Source organism: Euprymna scolopes, chromosome 12 (genome assembly GCF_053919585.1).
Source record: "Euprymna scolopes isolate OS-2025 chromosome 12, ASM5391958v1, whole genome shotgun sequence".
NCBI lineage: Eukaryota > Metazoa > Mollusca > Cephalopoda > Sepiida > Sepiolidae > Euprymna > Euprymna scolopes.
In genome coordinates this window covers 75,729,084-75,756,051 of record NC_136493.1, presented here as the reverse complement: position 1 = coordinate 75,756,051, position 26,968 = coordinate 75,729,084, and the positions used below count along the sequence as shown (strand labels likewise).

At 32.8% G+C, this 26,968-nt stretch overlaps 1 protein-coding gene across 1 annotated transcript in view; it reads right to left on the bottom strand.

The window, feature by feature from the left end:
- Positions 1-26,968, bottom strand: part of LOC145291346 (GATOR2 complex protein MIOS-like) — a 107,006-nt gene that overhangs the window by 38,623 nt on the left and 41,415 nt on the right. The window contains exons 10-18 of the mRNA XM_080137112.1: positions 25,270-25,311; positions 22,072-22,127; positions 20,967-21,040; positions 13,931-13,975; positions 13,536-13,654; positions 8,327-8,461; positions 7,286-7,361; positions 5,626-5,791; positions 3,610-3,681 (exon numbers count right to left, since the gene is read on the bottom strand). Of these exons, the coding sequence (XP_079993238.1) occupies positions 3,610-3,681; positions 5,626-5,791; positions 7,286-7,361; positions 8,327-8,461; positions 13,536-13,654; positions 13,931-13,975; positions 20,967-21,040; positions 22,072-22,127; positions 25,270-25,311 (785 nt within the window). The remainder of the gene's footprint in view (positions 1-3,609; positions 3,682-5,625; positions 5,792-7,285; positions 7,362-8,326; positions 8,462-13,535; positions 13,655-13,930; positions 13,976-20,966; positions 21,041-22,071; positions 22,128-25,269; positions 25,312-26,968) is intronic.

Here is a 26,968-nt window from a genome sequence, read left to right as displayed (position 1 = left end):
TGATTTCACTTTTTAAATAGGTGTGAAAGGTGAGAACGTATGTACAAGCACAAAATGTCTTAGTGCATTAATATGTACATAAGAGTTGGGGGTTTTCTGTTTATTGTACACTTAAGCTATTGTCATCCATTATTAATTTTCAATGCTAGGGGTTGCTTTTCATATTGTTTGGATTCTTCAGTCCTGCACAGATCTGTGGTGTAATGAATAAATACATGGTTGAAGCACGTCTTTCACTCTATCGAATCGTGTTATTCATTATCGTTCTCAATCTCTTCATTTTTTGCAGGCTTTTCGACAGCATGGAAAAAATTTAAATCTGGATGATTTAACAATAGGCCAAAAAGCAGCTCGTGATATCAATGATGCATTTGGCCTAGGAACCACTAATGAATGTGTTGCACAACGGTGGTACAAGAAATTTAGCAATGGTGACGAGAGTCTCAAAGATGAAGACGGTCATCTTTGAGGCTGCAGTTGATAATGAACATTTGAAAGCCTTAATTGAAGCCAATCCTCACAAAACCACACAAGAAGTTGCTGTTGAATAGTCATTCGCCATTTAAAGCAAATAGGGAAGTAATAAAAAAATTTGGATAAATGTGTGCCGCACGAATTAAATGATAAAAAAAAAAATCATCATTTTGAGGTGTCTTTGATGCTCAACAAAAACGACCCATTTCTTGAGCGGATTGTGACGTGTGATGAGAAGTGGGTCCTCTACGAGCAAAGTGGTTGGATACCAGAGAAGTTCCACAACACTTCCCAAAGCCAAAATTGCACCAAAAAAAGGTTATGGTGACTGTTTGGTGGTCTGCGGCCGGTCTCGTCCATCACAACTTCTTGAATCCAGGTGAAACGATTACGGCAGAAAAGTACTACCAACAAATTGACGAAATGCATCAGAAGCGCCAACGTATGTGCCGGAGATTGGTCAATACGAAGGGACCAATTCTCCTCCATGACAATGTTCGCCCGCATATTGCTCAACTGATTCTGCAGAAGCTGAACAAATTGGGCTACGAGACTGCCTCATCTGCCATATTCACCGGACCCCTGGCTAACCAATTATCACTTTTTCAAGCATCTCAGCAACTTCCTCCATGAAAAATGCTTCAAAATCCAAGATGATACCGAATCACCCTTCAATGACTTCATCACTTCTAGAACTTCAGATTTCTATGCTAATGCGATAAATAAACTTGTCTGTCGTTGGCAAAAATGTGTTGATTCTTATTTCAGTTAATAAAGTTTATTATGAAAGGAGTTATGATCTTTGGAAGTCGAACGTTAAAAAATGACATTATTTTTGCAGCAACCTAATATTTAGCACTTCTACCCAGTCATGGTTAATGGAATAAGAGCATGCTATCTCCGTAGATTAAGTAAAAGGTTGTATTCGAAATTCCATGCAGATTTGAGAGTTCAACAAGATACCTGAAGAAGGTCAGAGGCTACATCAACCAAAACATTGTGAAAATGATACTCAAGATGAGAGCAGTAGTTCAAAGAATCCAAATAATCTTCATCCTAAAATTCATGTAGGGTTGTTTTACTTTTCACCCTTGATCTTTTTTTGTGCTTTCCGTTTTTTTTGTTCTGTTTTTCACGCATAGTCGGTCAGATTTCATTGTAACCTTGACTTAAATTTATAGATCCAGAAATTAAAAAAATAGGATAATGGATTGAAATATTGTTATAACTTCACACAACACACAAGTCACTATTTTCCAAAGCAACAGATCAAAACGGAGGCTGAGGAGAATCCACAATAAATTCCTTGTGGTCTCTTTGTCTTACTGAGTTCCAGGATAACAATTGATCTTGTCTGGTGGACTACCCAGCTTCGTGCTATTACTTGAGATAACATCACTTGGAAAAGATGCACCATTCCTCATAAAAGCCAGTGTTTGCTAGCCCTACCAAGATCTTTTACTTTCAGAGAAAAGTATCCTCATGCCAGATTGCCCTTAAACACTCTAGGATTATGTCTAGGCATTCAAGTTCTTTTTTTTTCCATTTTACTCCAGTTGAAATTCTCAGAAATCAAGGGATCTCTTTTCTAGAGACAATTGATCTCTATATGAGATAAATAGATGTGTGAATATTCAATTAAAGTTTTTCTTTACATCTTAAACACTGAATTAGTAAAGAACATAATTTTCCTCTCCCTAATTGACCATGTAAGTATGTTATAGTATGTCTTTCTTGTGTTCTCTTAATCTTACTGGATTCCAGGACAAGAATTCCTCATCTGGTAGAGTATCCAGCTTTGTGCTGTTACTTGGAGATCGCGCACCATTCTTCGTAAAAGCCAGTTATGGCTAGCCATACCAAAGAAATCTTATTTAGGGCATGTCTGCATGTGGGTATGTGCGTATGTATATATATATATATATATATATATATATATATATATATATATATATATAAAGTAAAGGCAGTCTGATTCTAACAAGTCAATACTTCATTTTGACTAGCCATTTTCATTTGTTGAATATTCATTCATCTTGTTAAGTAAAATAAAATATAATTCGATTTAATTTCTTTGAAAATAAACTTCATCCAGTTTGGAATACTTTTCAGAAGGAAGCTATTTTTGCTCTCAGCAGCAAATGTAACTGACAATAGTAAGTACTACTACTAATAATAATACATTCTTTAATTTATTAATAATAAATAATATTAGACAATATTATAAGAGTGTGATGGTGACTAAGTGGTTATCATCATTGACTGAAAGAGTGAGCCAAGATGAATCCAGTTTGTTTGACAGAAACCCTCTTTAAATCAAATATTACATTTGTATTCATATAAAAAAAGAGATTAAAAATATATGAAAACTTCGACATTTTTCTACTGCATTAACCAGTGTTAAATAAAAAAATAAAAAAGAAACAAATTGAAGCTTCATTGATGGTTAAACAATAATTATTTTTTTCAAACATTGTTTGGTGGTAACGATTTATCTTCATTACATTTTTTATATTCTGGTAAGCAACTCATATTTTATGTCCGAGGTGAAAATTCATGTTTATTTTTTTTTTTGATAACACTAACACTTTAATTGTTTTGTTTTTTTTTATAATATATTGAAAACAAAAACAGTTTACAATAATCACATGCAAAATATTCCTTAAATACACAACTAACCCCTAAGTAAATTAAAGTATTGGATTTGAAACCCACCATGTTGTGGTTTGTATAGAAGCAGTATCATGATAATATGTTCCGCATTTGGGAAGTTCTTGGAAATAAACTCTGTTCATTGAAATTCTGCTTCATCTTCAGCATACAAAGGAAGAAAGAAATGTTCTTTGCAGTTATGGTAAAAAGAAGAGTTTTTGCTGTGAATGTTTTAGAAGGAGGAACAAAAATTGAAGTTCAGTCGAGTGCCTTCCATAAAAATAATGGTAGAGTAGAGAAAGACTAGCAATATTTCTTCTGCGAGAAAGAAAACAAAAATCTTCCCTCACTAATAATGATGCCCCACATGTGTTTGATCATTTTTTTTCTGCAGTCAAGCCAAAGCTTCAGTTTGAAAATTTATTTTTCTTTATCAAATTTTAATCATCCCAAACTTTGTATTAAAGAAGTTAAATGACTTACTTTTCTAGTAATTTATTCAAACCATTTGGATCTTGCAAGTTTCCCCAGCCACACATCTGCAATGCATGAAACCTGAACAAAAAAAGATAAAATCAATAAGAAGCTTATTTCATAAAGATATCAAAATAATTTTAGTGAGATGAAAGCAGCAAAAAAAGGTAAAAAAATCAGACTTTGGATAGAAGTAGTCCCATGATAATGTGTTCCAGATTTGGGAAGTTCTTGGAAATAAACTCTGTTCATTGAAATGCTGCTTAATCTTCAGCACACGAAGGAAGAAAGGAATGTTCTTTGTAGTTATAGTAAAAAGAAGAGTTCTTGCTGTGAATGTGGGATTTGAATTCCTAATTCACAGGTTTTCAACATTCACTTATGCAGTGAGATATTTGGGGAAATTAAGGTTCATCATTTGCCTCAAACTTTGGATAAAATAACAAACTGCACAGAATATTGTCAACTTGCGTTTGTGCATATTCACTCCATAAATCATGATCAAATTATTTGAAATAAAAAATAAAACAGATTTAGTTACAAATTTTCATTACATGGAAGTTCAGGTACTTCGGGCTGACGAGTCGAAATTTCCTAAATGCGGATAGGAATAATAAAATCATTATGTAATGACATTATGCAGGTGCACTACAGCCCATTAAAAGTGTATGCATCTCGAACATAAGATAATGTACAATTGTGAGGGAAATGAACAGTGTATGAGTCATGATGCTGATGAGTACAAAAGAGGTGATATTTGATGTAAATTTGGCAAATTTCAGGAAGCATGAGAATTTTAAAAGGTGAAGTCTCATTGAAGGTTAAAAATTTCAGCAATGCTCAAAATCTTGACAAAATTTCAACTTCTGATTTTTCCCAAATTTGATCCATGGTAACCAGAACGATCATACAAAATGTCAATCTTATCACATAGTTTTTGAGTCATCGTTTCTGTAGAAAAACTTTGAGAATATTTCATACAATATGAAAATGCCCATATAAGACTTTGGCTTGTCCTTACATTGTCAGGCTGAGGTATGCAGTCTCATATTTGACATGTTCTTGTTCATTTTTCTTTCATCAGGGATTGAACTTACAATCTATAGGTAAAATTGACCTTAGATTAACTCTTAACAAGGTGCTAGATACTTAGTCGTAACTTTAGGATGCATTCCTGTGATTTAAAAGCCTCTCATATCATTCTTTTTTGTTCTATTCATTTAACATCACTTTTCCTTTGTTCAAGTGTCAGACATTTTCTTATATTATGCAAGCTTATTTTCCAGTTATCACTGGTTAGTGAGTCAACCATTTCCAAATTCCATTGTGCAGTCTTGTCTACTTGCTTTCAAGTTTTCCTTGGCTGGCCAACCTTCCTGTGATTTAAGACATCCATGGTTTACCCAAGAGAATGAACCTTCCACATAACCATGCCAGTGTAATCAATTCACTCTTAAAATAATCTTTACACTGGACAAATGTTGCACTTTCAGCAAATCCTCTGCACGGATATGTTAGGTTTGGTTAGATTTCACATTACACATTCATCTGATATTTTATTTACACATATCGCTAGCAAACATTTTCTTTATATACAAATCGTAGCCTTATTTTTTTCTTGAAGCATTATTTGTCTAATCCAAAGGAAACCAAAAACTCCATGAAATATTTTTTTTAATGAATAAAAAATTTCTGTTGAATTAAGTGTTGTTAAAATTTACTAAATTATTTAAATTAATAAGAATAGTCTCTTGAATTTTATTTACAATTTTATTTAATTGAAGCATTCAATTTGCTTTATTTAAATAATCTAACATTAGGACTAATGTTTGACTTAGTTTTTACAAATTTCATTACATAAAGCGATTTAGATATTTTGAGAGATTATTACTTTAAAATTTTGCACATTAATAGTGTGTACAGCTTTATTTAATTTGAGCTTGACATGATTAGCAAGCATCCCTTCCTCCCACAAAAAAAAAAAGATTAAGTCAAACGTAATATAATTTAAAAATCTTTCATTACCTTTCTTCACTACGGTAAAGATATTTGGCTCGAGTCTCACTTGCTTCTAATCCCTGCCAATTGACAGCAGTTTTCTCACTTTTTAAATTGGATAGCACACTTTCCACACCATAGAAAGAGTTTTGGGCAGATTTTCTCATTTTATCTTTGCTGAGCTCCTTCGACACTAGAGAAAAGGAACTTGTTAAGGAAATTAAATTAAAACAGAAACAAAAAATGGTTACATATTGACTTACAGGAAATATAACATTGGTCATTGAATTCTCAAGTAAACCATAAACAGTACATCCATTAATTGCTTGTTTGCTTATACAAATACATATCTTTTACAATGTGCTAAAATTCTAGAGCGACAACTTAATTTGACTACCAAAATCACCACTGAATGCAGTTTAATATTATTCCCAGGATATATAAAGTGTTTGATCATTGTGTAATATTAGTTTTGGCATTTAGATAAAAGAAATCAGTTTGTTAGCAACTACACTACATTAACAAAGATGTATACAGTTATGTATGTCTCAGAATTCTGTAGTGAAATTCAATGAACCCCTCTTTAACATCAACAAATATCAATTCCAAAGATGTCCAAAGTTCAACTGCCGCCATCCATTTTAATCCTTTCATTCACTTCAGCTGAACTCCAGATATTCTAATTAGTTGCAACTACAAAAGTCTCCATTTGCAAAGAGAAAACCCCTCCCACTCTGACAAATGAACAGCCCTAATATACAAAACATCTTTCTCTTCTCGGTCAATAGGTGTTCTTCTTTACTGTCACAGTATGGCTTAGTCAGCATTTTGGTAAAAGCACTGAAAAGAAAGTATTTTTCAATGCACAATATTATTTCAGTATTAATAACAAAAAATGGTTACATTATTTTCTTTGTTTATACTTTTTCTGTTAAAAGAAAAAAAAAATCTCATCTCATCTCAAAGCTTCCAATATTGTCAATGCAACCTATTTTTAGATCATTATGCAAACATTTGTTGGACAGCATTTACAAATTGACTTCAAAACTAGCCTATCTTTGGCCAGGTCTTTATTTATCCCTATTTCTCTCTGTAACAGAGCACAGACACATGTATACTAATGCTGAGCTATGTGTGAAGAAAAAAAAATCGTGCACAAAAATGTTTGAAACAATCTTTGGGGGGAAAGAAGTCAGAGAAGAAGCATGTTCAAGAGCATGATAGAGACATGGGTGACGTCACACATGGACGGAAATGAGGAAATAAATGTCATTGTCACAAAAAAAAAAAAAAAAGGAGTCAAGTTATTACTTGTCCTATGTTTCTTTGCAGCATACTCTGCTACAACATGTTGGGTTTACATGTCTAACATTACATCAAGTCCATATATACATATATAGCCTGAAATGTGACATACTTTCTTTGATAGTCATTTCTTTAATCAAGACCACCTTTTTATAGATTGGATGTCCTTCCTGATGTTAGCGCAGTAAGGTGATAAGGTCCAGTGTTTTTAACCAAAACAATATCTCTAGGTGATTGCGTACCAAGGCTACATAATCATTTGTATTATTTTGGTTATTTACATTCTTAACATGATCTGCCAATTTATTCTCTGAATATGAATGCATTCAATTTGGAATCTTAAATTTTCTTTAAGAAATTCTGAGTATATTTTGAAGGATACGAGCCATCCATGTCCATAAACGGCATAAAATCTGATCATCAAAAACCACTTTGGCATTTCTTCCTGGTTTGTCTATCTACAAAAGTAAAAATATTATAAAATTCAATACAAATGAAAAACAATTATATGAACAAAGTTTTTTGCATAAAAATAACACTACTGTTACAACCTCAATTTGTGCTATAATTTGTAGACGAAAGGAGCCATGTTTATGGGGAAATATATCGAAACACAAACTAACTGAGATGAGAAAGAGGAGAACTAAAAGCTCTAACCAATGATAAATTAATTCCTTATGCAATCTATTTTTGAAAAACATATAGCAGGATAAAAAGAATGAATGCAGAGATTTTTCAGAATTCACAAAATGTCAATGAAATGCTAAATAGCAAATCTTTATAATTGTGTATGAAAGATATATGTACATATCTTTATTATTTAAGCTTTCAAAATTTAAGTAGAATAGATGTTAATCTTTTTAATTATATAAATGAACAACAGAAAATTAAATTCCAGCACCCATGTTTTTATTCATTTTTAAAAAGATCTAATTCTTGACGGACCATCAATCACTTAATCTTATGATGACCGATGACATCTATGAGCCCCACTACTAGATATATTTCAGTTTTCTACAAACTAAAGCAGTTGTCATACACGATGATCTCCTGACACATTATCTCTGCCAAACTATCTAATTGTCAATCGCCACAGGAACTACAACTGTAGGAAATAGGGCTTTTTTAAATTCTTCTATATTCGTCACGTTCTGCCCATGCATATTAACAGGGTTACCTTATAAAGGATATAACACAACACCACGTGTAGCCAGTCATTCACTATAAAATGCAGCTGCACAAAAGTGCTTAGAAACATACCACCAGGGGTTAAAGCTTCATACAGAACACAGGTGTTTGTGACGTCCTCGACAGGTTCCTATGTATTCATCACTATGTTAGTTATTGACCAGTAAAGAATGAAACTCTAAGTTGGTGATTATAATACTGAAGAAAAAGTACAAAAATAACAAAGAAAACAAACCTCCATGCCATATCCATTGAGTGCTCGTTCCTTCATAATCATTCCAATATCTTTGCTTTCCAATTCTGGTGGGAGGCGGATCTCCTCTTTGTATTTACCTGATACTTCCATTAACGCAAACTCATTTGACCAGTCCTAAGAAACAAAGAAAAATAGAAACTATTGCGACATATCACTGAACAAGTCCCAAATAATAAAACTTTAAAGCAAAATTCAACTTTGTCCATCAAAAGAATCGAAAGAGGCTGCTTCCAATGCTTCTCTAATAATTTGATACTATCGTTGTAGAAATGTCCTCAAAATACACCTTCGTTTTCAATATCACTTCTTCATTGGAACCAAACCTTTTTCTCCTGGAGTATTTTTTTTTTAGATCTAGAAATAGATAGTAGTCACTGGATGCCAAAGCATAAGAATAGGATGGACACAGAAGTAATTTGAACTGAAATTTTGATGTAGTTTTAGTTGGTTGGTTGGTTGGTTGGATGTTTTTGTTTTACGGCATATCAACCCTTTTCAGGTTATTTAATGCCGAATCCAGTGATTTTGAAGAACAAATTTTTAATAGAGTATATTTGTTTTTTTTTTTAAGTCGGTTTCTATTTAACCCATTGTTGGAACCCTAACAAGTACTACCAGTCTGGGTCAGAGTGGACCTGGGAGCAATTGCAATTAAAGGGTGTCTCCACACTCCCCAAAGCCCACAAGCTGGGGACTCACCATCGGATATAGTTTAAGGTCATATCCAGGACCATTGTATAAAGGGTTCTTTTTAAAATTTTTTATAAAGGCCAATTTTTTTTAAGATATGAGATTATGGTGTGGGGATTGTTTTTATCGAATAACTCTTTAATATTGTTTTCTTTGTAGAATCGATTTCTCGCTGTTACAAAATCAGTCCATTCAATTAATATGTGTTTGATTGTGAGTGGTGTTTGACAAGGTATGCAGATGGGTTGGCTTTTTTAGGAGATATGAGTGGGTTAAGCGAGTATGGCCTATTTTTATTCTTGTTAGTTTGACTTTCTTTTCTGTTTGTGTATTTTGTTCTTGTTTTTTAATTTTTGGCATGATTTTGTGAAGTTTGTTGTTAGGGTGTTCATTCCAGTAAGTTTGCCATTTCTCTGTTGTATATGCGTTGATATGACTTTTTAGATCTATGTATGGAATTTAAAAATATGCATCGATTGGGAAGTTTAAGGCGTTTTTTGCTGCTTAATCTGCTAATTCGTTACTTTTAATACCGGAATGGCTTGGTATCCAGTAGAAAATGATTTTTTTTTACTGTTTAATTCAATTAATTTTTGTAGTAATTTTGCTAATAGGGGGTTGTCCATCTTTTTATTTTTAATCACTTTTAGAGTAGCTTGGGAGTCTGAAAGGATTATAAATTTGGATTTTTTGTTATTCGAGGCTAGATTGAGAGTTAGGATTAGAGCATGTATTTCAGCACTGAAGATTGATGTTTCTTTTGGGAGGTTTGATTATTTTTGATTGATTTATTGAGTATTGCTGCACTGGCTGTTGCGTTATTTTGTTTAGACCCATCTGTATAGATGTGTGTGTGGTTTGGTTCTTTGATTTTATCGAGATTATCATAAGTTATTGGATGAGTATGTTTCTTTTCATATTTACTTAAACTTAGGTCGATGTTAGGGGATATGATGTTCCAGGGAGGGGTTTTGAGTAGGACAGTTTCGTGAATTTTAGTTATGGGTAGATTTGCTTCTTTGGAGATCGGTTTTATTCTATGTCCAAAAGTTTTGATTGCATTTTCTTCAAAAAGATGTTTACAGTTTGGATTTAAAGTGATATTGTGTGCTGGGTTTGTGGGATTGGCTGTAAGTTTTGTGTAGTACTTTAGACCAAGGTCTTAGTTTCTAAAGCATTGGAGAGATTTCATGCGCTCTGCATATAGGCTTTCTATAGGGGATGTTGGAAATGCTCCTAGTGCTAGTCTTAGTCTGGAGTGGCATATTGTATTGAGGGTTTTTATATGACTTTCTGGTAGATTGATATATAAAACTGCTATTTTTGATCTGATGAGTGTTCTATATAGTTTGAGTAGTGTGTTTTTGTCAGCTCCCCAATCTGTATGGGCGATGACTCGTAGGAATTGTAATGTTTTATTACATTTGGTTTTGATGTGATTGATGTGAGGAATGAAATTTAGTTTTTTGTCAAAAATGATTCCTAGGTGCTGGTGTTCATTTACAAATGGAATTTTTTCACCTTTGATCTGTAAGGTTGGGTCATGGTGGAGTTTGCGTTGGTTACAGAAATGAATGCATTTTGTTTTAGTTTTGGAAAATTTGAAACCATTTTCTGTTGCCCATTTATTAATTTTATTATGTTTTGTTATAATTTTCTTTCGATAGTGAGAATGCATTTTGATCTGTAGCTGATTGAGCAGTCATCTATGTATAAGGAGCTATATATATCAGGAGAGAGTTCTTTTATAATGTTGTTGATTTTGATGTTAAAGAGAGTTGTTAACAATATGCTGCCTTGGGGCACTCCTTGATTTTGTGAGTCTGATAAAGTAGAGTCTATGCAAACTTGGAAAGATCTGTGAGGAAGTTTTTAATAAATTCAGGTAGCCTGCCTCTTAGTCCAATGTTGTGGAGAGCTTTTATGATACCATGTTTCCAAGTGGTTTCATATGCTTTTTTTCAAGATAAAAAAAAAAAAAAACAAATGTTATGTGTTCCTTATTGATAAAAGCTTCTCTGATATAATTTTTGAGGTTAGTGATGTGGTCTATACATCCTTGATTTTTTTGGTATCCACATTGGGTTTTACAAATTATTTTGTCATCTAAATACCATACAAGATGGTAGTTGATCATTCTTTCAAACATTTTGCATAGGCAGTTTGTGAGAGCTATTGGTCTGTAGTTTTCTAGGTTTGATATTTATTTTCTCAATTTGGGTATCGGTATTACTGTTGCTTGTTTCCATGAAGTTGGGAAATCTTTTGTTTCTTATTTTGTTTATTATAAATTTTGAGGAGTTTTAATGATTCGGCCGGAATTTGTTTAAGGAAGCTGTAATGTACTTCATCTGGTCCTACAGCTAAGTTATGGGATTTTTCTATGGCAGTTTCTAGTTCATTGAGTGAGAAGATTTCATTTTAAGGCTCTTGGTTTTTGGAGTAAAAGTTTATTTTGAACTTTTCCTCAGGTTTCTTAAGTATTTGAAATTGTTTATTGTAGTGTTTTGATGATGAATTTTCGGCAAATGTTTTAGCTAGTGTGTTGGCAATATCTTTTTTATCAGTTATTTTCTGTTTATTTGTGAGGAGGTATTTGATTGGGTTCAGATTATATTTTCTGGCTATTTTCCTAATCATTTTCCAGGTGGTTTTGGGTTTAGTGGTGATGTTGATTTTGTTGATAAATTGTTGCCAGCAGGTTCTTTTGGATTCTTTAATTGTTTTTTTGAGTGTTAGCTCTTTGGTGTTTGTATTCTATTAAGTTATTGGTTGTTGGTTGTTTTTTAAATTTTCTTAAGGCTGCCTTTCTCTGTCTAATAGCCATTTTACATTCTGGATTGAACCATGGTTTGTTTTTTTTAGGAATGCATTTTTTGACTATTGTTATGAGTACTTCTGTGAATTCTTCCATTGTTTGGATTTGACGTTCTCTTAATTGTAGTGAACAAAGTTCTTTGAATTTGGCCCAGTTGGCTTTGTTTGTGTCTCATCTGGGTATGTGGTTTTGGATGGGGTTACTGTAATTGATTATAATGGGGAAGTGATCACTTCCACATCGTTCTTCGTAAGTGCTCCATGTATAATTTAAGAAGCTTGATGGATCGCACATGGTAAGATCAATGGCACTAGTTGATCCGTTTGTTGGATTTAAATATGTGGGATTTTTTTTGATTGAGAAGGCACAAGTTATTTTTGTTAATTAATTGTTCAATTTTGTTTCCTTTTGAGTTTGTGACTTCGCATCCCCATAACGTACTGTGGCAGTTAAAGTCTCCTAGAAGAATGGATGGTGGAGGTAGTTGTTTTATTAAATTTTCTAGTTCATTTCCATTTATTGGTTCATGAGGAGGGAGGTATATTGAGCAGATTGTGATTGTTTTGTGTAATGTGACTTGAGTTGTGATTGCTTGGAGATTTGTTTTAACAGAGAAATTGCTTTGAGGTATGTTATTCCTTACAAAAATTGAGGTGCCTCCATTAGCACGAAGGCCTGTGTTATGAAAATAGTTGTAGTGTTCATAGTTTGGTGTTTTGAAATGGTTATTGTTTTGTAGGAAGGTTTCTTGTAAGCAGACAATGGCTGGGTTGAAGAGTGAAATGAGTATAAGAAGTTCGTTATAATTAGATCTTATTCCATGAAATTCCATTGGATGTTGTTTTTGTTTTGGCCTTTGCAGAACATGCCATAGTTGTGCAAAATTAAAAAGAAAAAACAAAAACAGGATGATATTAATGTAGGTGCATTTGTGTCAGGGAGTCATCTTCCGACAGCCTGATCTGGTTGCGCCAAGTTTATGTAGTTTTGTCATCATTGCAATCAACTTGTGATGCAGTACATCATCTTCGTTAGGGGGAACTTATATTTTGTTTTGGTAAGTACTTCTTTCAAACTCATTAATATCATATAATATTTATTATTGAAGATTCTTCCTTTCTAAGATAATCAATTGAACAAAATACGAAAACCAATGTCCTGATTGCTGATGTTTGTGTCTTTGATTGTTTTCATGAATATCCTAGGAGTAACTGTCCCGTTCGCCATTATGAAAAAATAATTAAAAAAACCAAGGGAGATAACTCAACAATTATTCATACTTAATAAATTAATGTTGTAATGCATATAAATTCTCATTAATCGTTAAAAAATAAACTTCTATATTAATAAAACTGGATCAATTTACATAATTTTTGGAATATGATATTTTTGTTTCGTCATGGGTATCAACATCAAATAAATTTTCCTTTATTTTCGTTAATATAAGGGAAATTCTAGACAGGAACCTATGTTTTGTTGCTTTTTATTTTAAGAGTAGTCCATCTCATTTCAATCGGCATAGTTATGTTGGCTGCTGTTAACATGATATGATGGTTACTAAGACATTGATGTTGCGGAGAACACAATGTGACAATCACAATTTAAAACCCTATTGTCAATACTCAGACAAGCATGCATGCATTCTCTTTTACTTATATGAAAGAAGTTTAAAACACACACCAGAGTAATTCGATTGAAAATCTTTACATCGGATAAAACACTATTTGGTGTGATGGTAAGGAAGCGATTTTCTTCCGAAAGATGCCAAGCAAATGATGAAATCGGCCCATTCTTTTCACCTACAGAAAAAGACAAAACGGTACATTAATTACACAGAAATATGAATAGCCAATTATTTTTTTATAGAAAATGCTCCAGACAAGGCATGAAGCCACTTTATGTAAGGAGCTAAAAAAGGATAAATAAATAATATTTTATAGTCAAAAACTAGCCAACAATACAAACAAAATATATAGCAATAGTGAATAGTTTTTAGTTTATCATTTTGAAATGCCTTTCATATCCAAACAAGTTACGCAAAATAATATTCTTTCAAAACAGAGTAATATACTTACAAAGAGAGTAACGTTGAATATATGTTGGCTCTAAATTGTCTGACTCTGTAATAAAGAAAAAAGTGAAATGTTAGATTATTAAAAGCATTTCTCTCTGATAGGTTGATAAGAGTAGTAGTTGAGGGGCAAAAATCAGAAGCTCACAGTATAAATGCTGGAGTCCCTCAGGGGTCCATCCTGGGCCCAACTCTTTTCCTGATCTACATTAATGATCTTCCAAATCACATCCTTACATCATTCGTAGACATTTTTGCTGACGACACTACCATCTATGGTAGCACATCTAAGACAGTAAACGACCAAGTTCTCTCCGATTCTCTCTCTTCTGATCTTGATCACATTGTACAATGGGGAAAGGAGTGGCTGGTTACTTTTAATGCATCTAAAACCAAGCTTCTATCTTTACATCAACGTTCTGATCCCCATCTGGCATCAATTAAAATGAATGGCTCTCGTCTTGAGGAGGCCTCAAGTTTTGATAGGTTTCTAGGCTTGACCTTTACTCCTGATCTTAAATGAAATATGTACATCAAATCTGTTGCCAAGGCCGCTGGAAAAATGGTCGGATCCTTCTATCGATCCAGTAGATATCTCACTGCTGATGCAATTCTCTATCTATATAAGAGCCAGATACGTCCAAGGATGGAATACTGTTGCCACATATGGGCAGGAGCTGCTAGAAAAGACTTGTCCTGCCTTGATAGGGTTCAAAATAGACTTTGTGGCCTGGTGGGAGATGTCCTTTTCTCTTCGCTGCAACCTCTATCTCACAGAAGAGATGTTGCAAGTTTGTTTCTGCTTTATCGTTATTTTCATGGAAAGTGTTCAACTGAGCTTCAATCTATGGTCCCCCCTCGCCAAACTTTCACAAGAAACACTCCTCTAGCTGTAAATACTATCAATAATTCCCCCCACTCTTTATCTGTACCTAAACCTAAACATAGATTCCATGATCAAAGCTTCTTTCTTAGAACTGCACGCCTGTGGAATTGTCTTCCGTTTTCCTGCTTTCCAGCTGTCTATAATATGGTTGTCTTCAAGTCCAACGTGAACAAGTTTCTGATGAGCCGTTCCACTTAAATTAACAAATTTACCGAACTTCCATTACTATCGATTACTATATTGTCCTTTTGACTACTCTACACTCTTTAACCCTTATCCTTGATAAGTGGTGACGCCTATGTAAAAAAAAAAAAAAGTCTATCTCTACTGGTCTTTGATTTTTTATTTTTACGACAGGAAGCAAAGTTGACAAGGAATATTTCAAAATTGATAAGATAAATCGGTATATATCATCCATTTTCATATAGATAATAGTTTCAGAATTATTTTCATGTATAATGTGTAAATATTGTATAATTATTAATTGTGCGGAAGTTTCTTTAAAATATTATCTTCTACAGAAATTCGAATCTGCTGAAAGGGAAACGGCTCTGAGCTGTCTACAGTCAGGGTATTAATGAGTTTGTATTCTCTTAAAAATAGAAAACTGTTTTTTCTACTTTCAAAACGAAAGCAGAAAAAAGTTTCATTTTTTATTCTGAGTTTGTCAATTTAAAAAAATTATCAAGTTTTTCAAATTTGATTTCCAAACAATACAATTTTGTTGTTTTTAGTGGTAAAAAAAAAAAAAAATAAATAAATAAATAAATAAATATATAACAACTAAAAGGTACTTGTGCACTTATTCTACCATGCTGAAATAATAACATTAAGAAATCCATTCTTAACATGGGTAAGAAAGGGTGTTTAGTTAACTATTCTGTACTTTCAACTAATAATTAAATAAAATATATTGTGAAACTTGAATTTATTTTTAACTCACTGTCAACACCATTTTTTCGAATCTGTAAAACAAACTCGTTTTTTTAACTAAATATATCTAAATAATAATAATAATAATGATTAGGCGGTTTGATAAAGGTTTGATAAAGAATTTCGTTGTGATGCATTTTGTAAATTTTTACCTTGTTTCCACCTTAACATTTTTCTTTAAAACGAATATCGCATTTAAATTTTCTGCAAATAAGTAGCTTTCTGAATATTAAACAATGTCATTTCTTATGTTATTGCTGGTGGCCATCTTGGTACATACGTTTGCGCATAGTTTCTCGGGGTTACGTTTGCACGCTTGCGCATATCAAGATGGCCACCAGTGACAACATAAGAAATGACATTGCTTAATATCCGGAAAACTACTTGCAGAAAATTTAAATGTGATATTCGTTTTCAGCATACCCTAAACCGTATAAAAGTAATCATTTTAAATGTTAAGGTGGAAACAAGGTAAAAAAAATTACTGTTTTATTTCTTCCGGGCCTTAATAAGTGGCGACTCATTTGTAAAAAAAAAAAAAATCCTGATAACAACTATATTATTCACCAGTTGATGGTAATTTTTTAGAAATAACAAAAATTACCATCAACTGGTGAATAATATAGTTGTTATCAGGATTTTTTTTTTTTTTACAAATGAGTCACCACTTAGCAAGGCCCGGAGGCCACTCGAGGATAAGAGTTAATGAGTGTACAGCAGTTGTAGTAATTGTTAGTAGTGGAAATTTGGAATATTGGATTACGTAAGGTGACGGTTCATCAAGGACTTGTTTACGTTGGACTTGAAGACGATCATATTTTAGTCAGTTAGAAAGCAGGAAGATGGAAGAGATTTCCACAGGCGTGCAGTTCTAAGAAAGAAGCTTTGTCCATGGAATCTACGTTTAGGTTTAGACACAGATGATTTACAAAGTGATGTTAAATGAATAAAAGGAGAAATTGATCTCATCTACTTCAATTTTAGGAAAACCTATTCATTATAAGCCAACTTCAATGATAAATGCCTTCTTTGGACATTTTAGCATTTCATGACTTTCAGTGTTGATTCAGGTCTACTTGACATACCGTGTTGTAGTCTGTTCACACGCTAATTTTGACTGAAATACATTCAGTAAATTTTTTATAGCTGATAAACAGCTGAACAAATACAAGGTAAAACGATAAATTTGTCTCCTAGAAAAGACACGATTCCATTCTCATTTGACGAAAACCCGTTTTCTTTTGTTGTTGCAGACGATTTACTAGTTGACCAGTTGTGTACAAATCCCAAAAGTGATAGGAGCCTGCTATCATGTCTGAAAGTGACGCAAACTTCAATGAGCAAGATCGGAGATGAGCTGCTGTACAACTAATCCTCTCTACCGATTCAAGTTATGGCAACAGGACCATTGCCATTACCATCAAAATGCAAATCCGGATGGTTCAATGCTTGAGGGCACAGCTCAACAAAGTTTCCAGCCATGTTTATGGTCTCTGGTGTGGTTTGAAATGAGCGTCACATAATGCCGCCTCACATCTTCGAAGTTAGCTTGAAAGTCAACACCAAAGTGTACCTGGATGTGCTGAAGTGTGTGGTGATCCTGTGGTGTAATCAGGTGGCCACTGGCAGACCCTGGGTGTGGCAGCAGAACTTGCCGCCGACTCACAAGTCAAAGAGACCCAGGCTTTGCTTCAAAAGGAGTGCTATGACTTCATACCCCTCTCACTGGCCCCCTACTACCCCGACTAGACTACTGCGTTTAATCACACATCACAAACATCACCAACATAACCTCCCACAACACCAAAGTCAGCCTTATTGCCGCCATCTGCCGAGTATTTACCGAGCTCCTGTCTGCGCTTGTGGAAAACGCATGTTCCCAGTTTCGGACCTCCTGTATCAAGGAAATGATTGAGGCTGAAGGCAGCTACAATGAATAGATGTTAGCTATACTTCATAATCAAGTTATCGGAATTGATTTTTTCAATAAAAGTTATGAAATAAAACTGTAGCATTGTTTTCTTTAGGGTGACAAATTTATTGTTCCACCTTGTACTTCATTTTATCTGTATAGATTAGACTAACCTCTACCTCCTGAAATAGATTTAGATTTAAGGACTTTCCTTCCTCCATTAAAAACACAATTATGTTTATAACCTACACATTTAGTTAAGCTCATTTTCTGATATCTTCTGACATGTCATTAAAAAGAAAAGCTAAAGATTGTTAAAACACGAGTTCGTTTTTTTTTGGGGGGGGGGGGGCGATATCATCACACATTGCTGACAGCTTTCAAGGAGACGATCTGGAGCATCCGGAGTCATGTTCTGGATGTTGTCTGAGTTGATATGATGCAAAACTCAAAATCAGCAATGAGGACAGTGCATTACTGAAGACTTTGCTTGAAGCATCTAAAGATTGTATTTTACAATAGCAATCCTGGTACTGTGAAAGCAACATTAAGGATTCATGTAGAGTACGATTTATGGTTGCATCTCAGAAAATAGAGACATATTTTGGGCCAGATAGAAAGGATTTACAAAATTGGAAATTGGACTGGTCCCAAAATGCATAAGTTCTGGTCGACTATGGGAATTTCCATCTTTTACAGAAATCCAAAATCTATATGAAAAATTTTCTTTGATTTATTTCTGAGATTATTTCATATCTACTCAATTTTTTTTTTCTATGAGGGGAGTAATAAATACCGGCCATGAATGCATTCAATGGTTACACCCAGATTAAGCTCTCCTTTGGTGAGGAGGCAGGAAAATACCTGCTCTCAATAAAGCTATATTTAAATACCACTATAATACTTAGTTTTGTTCATAAATAGACACCCACTATATGATACCATGCGCCAGTTTTAAAACATTGAAATTTGTACATCTTAATTTATAATTCATGGCCTATGGTAAAGAGATACATCAAATTTGATTGCATAATCAGAAAGAGCACACAATTTTACATAAGAGTGCCAAGTTTCATGAGAATAGCTTAAAAAATAAATAAATGGTGGTGAAATTACCGAATTTCTTGAAATGTTGAGGTCCGTAATTAAGCCCACTTTTTCTAAAGAAAAATGTCCACAGAAAAGCCTAAATTTTGGCACTTAAGATTCTCCTAACTTTTGAACTACTGATGGTATTTGCATAATTCAAACGGTTTTAAGTATCTTTTACATAGCTCTTTTCGTGCAAGTTGATAAAATAACAATTATCCAAAAAGAAAAAATCAACTTGTAATGCTACATAGATATTGGAGTGAGTGAGTGTATTTGTTTAACAGTATTTCAACTTCTAGGTTGGTTGGTTGTTTTACAGCATATCAACCCTTTTCAGGTTACTTAATGCCGAATACAATGATTTTGAAGAAAATTTTTTAATAGAATATATTAATTTTTTTTTTTTTAAGTCTGTTTCTATTCAACCCATAGTTGGGACCCTAACAGGTACTACCACTCCAGGCCAGAGTGGACCTGGGAGCAATGGCAATTAAAAGGTGGCTCCACACTCCCCAAAGCCCACAAGCTGGGGCCTCACCATCAGATATAGTTTTAGGTCATATCCAGGACCTCAACCTCTAGGGATCATTTAATGCCAAGAAAAGGTTTGTTGATATAGAAAATTTTTAATTTCTTGGAAAGATGTTTTAAATTTCTTGAAAAGTTTGTTTTTCTAAAATGTTACTTATTTAGTTTACAGGAGTTTGAATAAATTTGTCTTTTTAAGTATGTTACAATTTGTCTTTTTAAGTATGTTACAATTTGTCTTTTTAAGTATGTTACAATTTGTTGAGCCTCCACTTCTTCGAACACTTCTCCAACGTTTGATGTTTTAAAATATTTCTTTCAGATGTGTTGGTGTCTGCTACACTCTGTCAGTAAATGTTTGATTGCTATTTGTTGGTTGCAGAGTATGCAGTTTGGTGCTTCCTCCGCCTTGATTTTGAATTAGTTTTGTATGTCCAATTCGTATTCGGTTCAGTACAATCTCCTCTTTTCTTCCCTTCAAAGCTTTTTGTTTTTCACTTCTGATTCTTATCTGATGCTCATGCAATTTATTCTCTGTGCATTTATTCTATTGCTCTTTCCACCTGTTTTCCAGATATTCATTATTTCTTTTTTTCAGGTCTGCCTGTGGTATTTTGATTTTTTTGATTTGATGGTTTGTGGCTTCTCTAGCCAGTTTGTCTGCTTTTTCATTTCCTTGGATGCCAAAATGGCTTGGTATTCAATTACTTTACCTTTTTCGATTATTTCATTATATTCCTGTATAATTTCTGTGATGAAAGAGTGTTTAGTTTTTTCCTCTTTAAGAGCCATGATACAGTATAGGAAGTCTGTATATATGATGAACTTTTGTTTGTTGTTGTCTTTGATTCAATATTTGAGTGCCATTTTGATGGCTTGTAGTTCAGCGGTATATATTGAGATATCATTGGGCAGTCATATTTGGTATTGGTTTTACCCATCTGTATATGCTGCACCATTCCATTTATGGTTTCCAACCCATCTGTGTATATTTCTTTGTATTCTGCATATTTTTCTAAGTTCTCCAAATTTACATCTGTTTGTTAAATTATTTGTATTGTTTTTCTTGTATTTAGTGAGTGTTAGGTCAATGTTTAGTTTATTTTATATCCATGGTGGTCTGACATTTATTTTTTGTGTAACTATGTTGTCTGGTTTTTCAGTGATTTAAAGTATAGTTTCTTTAATTCTGTGTCCAAAAGGGGGTATGAAGAAAAGTTTGTAAATTGTAGGTTGAAGGTAGTTTCATATGTTGAGTCAGGAAGTAGGAAGAGAGGGGAAAAAAGGAGAGGGTGGAAGGAGGAACGAGTGTTGTTTTTGTTTTGCAGAATACGGTTAAGTTTTGCAAAGGGTTAGAGGAAATAAAACAAAATGTTTTAACGTACGGTGCATTTGTGTCAGGAACCCAATATTCTGACATCCTGATCTGGTGGCTTCAGCATAGATATTGTTAGATTTTCTACTCAAATAGCTTTTTACCTCAGTGCACTTTGGAATTCCCTCTCTGTTTCTCCAACCATAACAACATGCAGAAATTTAAACAACTTGCTCCCCAATATCCTACCCAAGTTGCTCCTATAAATCTGGTCTGTATCACAGTAGGCTTTTATGCTTCAGTGGCAATATGTTTTGTTTGGGGGTTAACAAGAGTAAAAAAAATTACAAAAGAACAGAATTCAAGACACCTACCAGTGGATGTGTGTATGATATCACAATGTCGGATTGAGCAACTGTCTTTGCACAAGATACTCAGGAAGCCACTTCTGCATCGAAAACGAAAAGAAAATTTGAGGAACATAAAAAACTTGATACTGGCCTCTGTTTGATATTCTCATTCAAAATAACAATAGATTGTAAAGTTTTTTTTTATTTTGTTTTTGTTTAAATAAATATAAAATAAAAATAAAAAAGAAAACTACCAACTCTGTCATCATGTTTCAAAATTTTTGAGATAAGGATTGATAATTTAAATTATTTGAACTACTGATCTTATGTTTCAGTCAAAATTACCTTTCTCTGATTTTCTCCAGGTGAATCTTGTCAAATTCAAGAATCTGTCGGAAATTTCGAACAGAACCCTTTAGATAATCCAGGGGATGATAGCTTGCTCTCATTCCACAGCCATGATTGGATATATCTGAAGTAATTACTTAGGACTTATACCCAATCTTGTTCTGACGTGGATGACTGAACAAGAGCAAATTACTTCCATGGATCATGGAACCGTTTACTTATAGGATTTTGTTCAAAATTCTGTACAGATTCATGAGTTTGACAAGATGCATCTGAATAAGAGCAAACATAAAAATGTATCTTTTTAAAGGGATACACAATTTAACCTGAGATTGAAGGTTTGATCCTCAGTAAAGGCATACTAAGAATACAATAACAAATTGCTTAAGACTTTTACTTGATTATGGCTGATGCGATGAGGGTAACCTATAGATAAATTAAATAAATGAATAGATTGATTAAATGAATAGATTAAATAAATGAATAGACTAAATCAATCTGTGTAGCTTCCAGAGTTTAACAAGATGTACCTGAAGATTAGGGGTTAAATCAATCGAAACACGATAATATCCAAAATAAGAATAGTCCAAATAATACAAATAATTTCACCAATAATCTTGCATTATTCCAGTAGAAATTGCACGAGGGCATTTTTATTAAAATTAAATTAAAATAAATTCACAGAAAAATATTTTTTGGTATTCAAAAGAACTTTCTAAAAAGACACAAAATAAATTACTTTAACAGTATTTTAGAAAATGTTAAAAATGTCTGTGCTTACCGTGTTGGGCACCAACTGACTTTTTGTACTGGTTTCACCTCAGAAATGGTAATCTCCTAAAATTTACAGTTAAGGTTCAATTAGAAATTTAATGAGATTTGTTGTCATCTAAAATATTGTGCCAGAGTATTTGGGTTGAAATGTTGGCTATTTTTAGATAAAGTCAATGTGAATCACCAATCATTGTACACCAGCTAATTAAATTAATTTCCTTTCCACTCTTTTTACTTGACCTTAACTTAAAGAACTCTGACTATGAAGTCATTAATGATATACATAAGAACTTTACATTGTATTGACAATGTACCAAACCTGTGATAAAACTAAAACAAAATTCGTTTAGAAAGTTTTGCTAAAATAAGTTAATTTTTGAACAGGAACCACTACAAATAAAAATAAACAACTCCACAGATAAAAGTCAAAAGAATGTAAGAAATAGAATTCAGTTAGGAATTATGACTAAAATCAGGTGATAATGAACAGATGCACAATAAGAATTTGTGAAAAGTGGGACAATAATCAATTAAAAAATTGATAAACAAATATAAGTTAAAAAAGATGTTTAAAACAAAAACTGGTTAGGAAAGAAATGTCATAATTAGTTGATAACATCTGATAAATGCGATGTGATGACATCATATCTGAGAAACAAAATGTTTTAGAATGGACAAACAGACAAGGAAAAAAGAATAAACAGAAGATCAGAAGAAAAGAGATCAGATTGCATAATGCAACAGAAATTTGTGCAACTAAGTCAGGCATTCAAACAACAAACAGTAGCGTTCAACTAAATTAGCCATAAAATGATAAAGTATCAATGAAATAATTGTTGCCTATGCAGATATGATAGAACAGAAGAAATATTCTTCCTTATAAAAATAGAAATAAGTCTACGTGTCTTTTGATTTAATGATTTTCAGGTGTTTTAATGGCAACTGATGGCTAACAGTAGAATTACAAAGACATCAGCAAAGTGAAAATACACAAAAAGAACTAGAGGAAAGGGAGGCAACTCATTAAGCAATTTATCCATTTGTCTTTGGAGTTCCCTTGCCAAACATACCAACATGAAGAAATTTAAATGCAATGTAAACAAACATTTTGCTGATCAACTACCAAGGCTGCACCTCTATAAATCTGGCTCTTATCACATTAGGTCCTTACACATCAGTGGCATTTGACTTTGTAGTAATTAAAAAGAAAAAAGGTATGATATAGTTTTCTTGAAGCATTGCATGTAAATATATTCGATATTTAATAAGGTTATATGTAATGCTAAAAAATAAAAAAAACAATAAGTGAACAATGAAAGAGGAGAATAACTGAAGACAATATGTGGTATTTTCCTTAAAAAATGTATTTTTTATAAATCTTTCACATATTGTCAATGTCAATAGAATTTAAGACGGTGCAAATATTTTGATATTTCTAAAAAACATGGATTATTTTCTTTACATTGTTTCAGTGTACAACACAAACTCTAATCAGCACGTTTCCGCTACACATAAAAAAAAGATTCTTCTTTTTTATATCTAAAATTAAAAAAAAATTTTTAATTTTATATCTATTATAACACTGTTACTTATAGTTTATTCATCACTGACAAACTGAGTATTTAATATGGATTATTTAATATGTAAGCAACAAGTGACTTAATCATAAGACTGGATTTTTCTGTTTCATCATCTACAACGGCAGTCAATACCAAAACGAACACCATGCAAGGATCTGCCCAACTCAGAAACCAGGACTGCCTACACTCAGAAATTTGTCTTTTTATGCCTATCAGGCCCACATGTATGCAAATGAGTATAGGCCTCACTTTCGATTTATAAGTACGCATGCACAGTGCCATTTCTGCATCTGCTGCCATGACATTTGCCTCATCACACATTGTCTACACTTCACCTGATTCCTGATCACAGCACAGACAAGGTTGCGCTGGTAATCTCTGGAGTAGGCTTAGTCACACGGGTGATTCTGAGGTTTCTTCATTTTGTGTCGTTTGTTGGCTAGACAGTGTGATACACTTAGTATTATCTGAAGTCTCATCATTTGCTCTGCTAGACAGGATGCACATCCTTCACATGGCACAAGATACTGTCAACAATAGCGGCCTATGGGCTGATCACCTGTTACCATTCCTTCTGGAGACTTGAACGTGCATTGATAATAAGGCATTTTGACCCATACAGAGTCAACAACACCAAAACAGTACCAGTTTGGTGCAGAGGCCGGGGACATGAGTACTAAGTCAAGGGTTGACATTCCTTATCCTAACCTCATATCTGCAGATCCTGTTGGCAGGTGCAGTCAACGATGATGTATCGACCTTGAACACAACATTGTACCAATACACTGCTTCTTGAACAGAGCACCTTTTGCTAAATGCAATCTGCTTAATACTGCAGTGGCATCATATCACAATGCTGTTGCCTACTGGCATATAGGCACACCAAAACTGCAGGCACACTCCTCAGCTGGCAGAAAACTCCCTGATTTCCCCACTGACAAATGCAGTGTCAGTGTAATAAGCAGTTTCTACAGTAGGCCACACTCAAAGAATATTGATGTTTCTGCCATGACAATGGCCGCCAAATGGTAAAATATGCTGGATCACAATCAGTGACTATCAACAAGTGTTTGCCATTGTAGTGTGTTATATCCCTCCCTAGCCTTTGCCATAATCTTCCGCAAACCAACAACCCCATTCATAATAATTACTAAAAAATGTTTACAACTTCCTAGAAGATTCAAAATCAATGATCTCAGAGTATAGCTACTCAGAAATGAACACCTTTGTTAAAACAAAATCCACCTCTCTCCTGTTTCATCTCTTAACTTTTCACTCCCTCCTCCCTCTTACAATTATACATTCTGGAATATTTGGTCGTGTGACTCATCCCAAAGTGAGATCTAACATCTGATTAATTTGGAATTTTTCTGTCTTGTTTATTTTGCTATGCAATGTGCATAGAAGAGTTGCTGACATCTATAGATGAAAAATTAATCTTTGACATCATAGTTCCAACTAATGTATTATTGTTTTATTTATGAAACTATAGTGCTTAGCTACTACTACAAAGTCATTGGGCTCTTGATGTTCTTTTGGGAGTTAGTAAGAGACTATTTTGTTGAAGCAAATAAAAATTCATTGAAAATTCTTAATCTATAAATAATCATTTTCAAAAAGGATACAGGTGCTAATAAACTTCTGAGGTTCCACACAAAAACTTGATTCTGAAAAAAAAAAAACATTGAAATGGAAATTTAAAACATTTTGTAAAAGAAATTTATCTTAAGCTAGAGTTTTGGTGTTTATCAAAACTATGTAATTTCTCAAGCTTATAGTGGCATATTTATCAAAATGTATTTTTTTAATCTGGACCATTCATTATCTTTATGTAGTTATATAAAATGATCATTAATATGCATTAATAACTACATTAAATGTTTATATATATATATATATATATATATATATATATATATATATGCAATGGAGACACTTTGCTTTATGATTCTTTTTTTTAATTTTTCGATTTTCCGTATAATATTTTTTGTATCAAAATCAAAAATATCCATAATTCCATAACTGTTGCTGTCATAAGCGCTTTCGATTTTCCCACGAATCATCAGCAGGTGTTGAAGTAAAAGTATGAAGGAGCAAAAATGAGAATTAAAAGTGAAAACTAAAATATACAGTAAACAGCGATAAGTTAATGAAAAGTCGATTAAAAATATAGGTTGATTAAAAATTTGAGTATTAAAATCAGCAAGTTCATGGACACCTTTAACAAAGTTCATCCAATACAAACTACACAAGACATTTTAGAACACTGCTTTTCTCGAATGCAATATCATTTATAGTGGGTTAAAGGTTTCGAATATATGATGCTTCAAGAATTTTAAATATTTTTTTAATATTATTTTCATGTTGTATAATTTTTATGTTGTCAGCAAGGCGCTTTTTAAGATTGGAAAGGGACAGTTAAGTTCTTTTGTAAAATGTTTATATATAGCACTAGTATTATTTAGATGCATTAATTGTATTAGAAATTTTTCAGTAAAATTTTTTTTTTAAACTTTACAGAAAAACTTTTTGTATAGTACACTTGTGGAAATATCACAGTCTGCAATGGATTTTACCTTATTGCGTTTTTATGGATTTCTTCATATGCATATATATATATATATATATATATATATATATATATATATATATATACACACACATTTGAACATTAAAAACTCTCCATTTGAATTATAAATTTCTTCATTGCATTGGATCTTACAATTATGCCTGTATTTTTCTTCATTGAACCTAGCTACACCATGGAATATCCTTTTTTAATCTTGGCTTCTTTTAAACTTTTCATGCAAGTTTTTTAGTTTTTCAATCTATGTGCAAAATAGCAAAATTTATGACTGCCTATAAACATTTTGCTAAAAATATTTCCTCTGATAGATGAGCTATTTATTTGGGAAAAAACTTTAAATTTTTGTATTCCTTGTCGAATAATAAATGTCATAAATTACTGAATATTTAATTAAATTTTTAATTTATACTATTGCTCTATCTCATATATTGAACTTCTTTTTCTTATTGGGATTGTCTTATAAATATTTACACTAATATTTATATGGACTTTAATTTAATTTTACAGTATTGTACAAGGTATAATCTGAAAGTATTTCAAAATTTATATATATATATATATATATATATATATATATATATATATAAAAGTAAGAATGTGTGTGTGCGCGTGTGCGAAGAGACACTTCTCAACCTATATACTCAACAAATTTTGGATCTACAGACTTGAAATTTTATATATAGTGTATTAAGACATGTAAAAAGCTTTTTAATCTGTTTTCATCGGGAAAAAGGGCT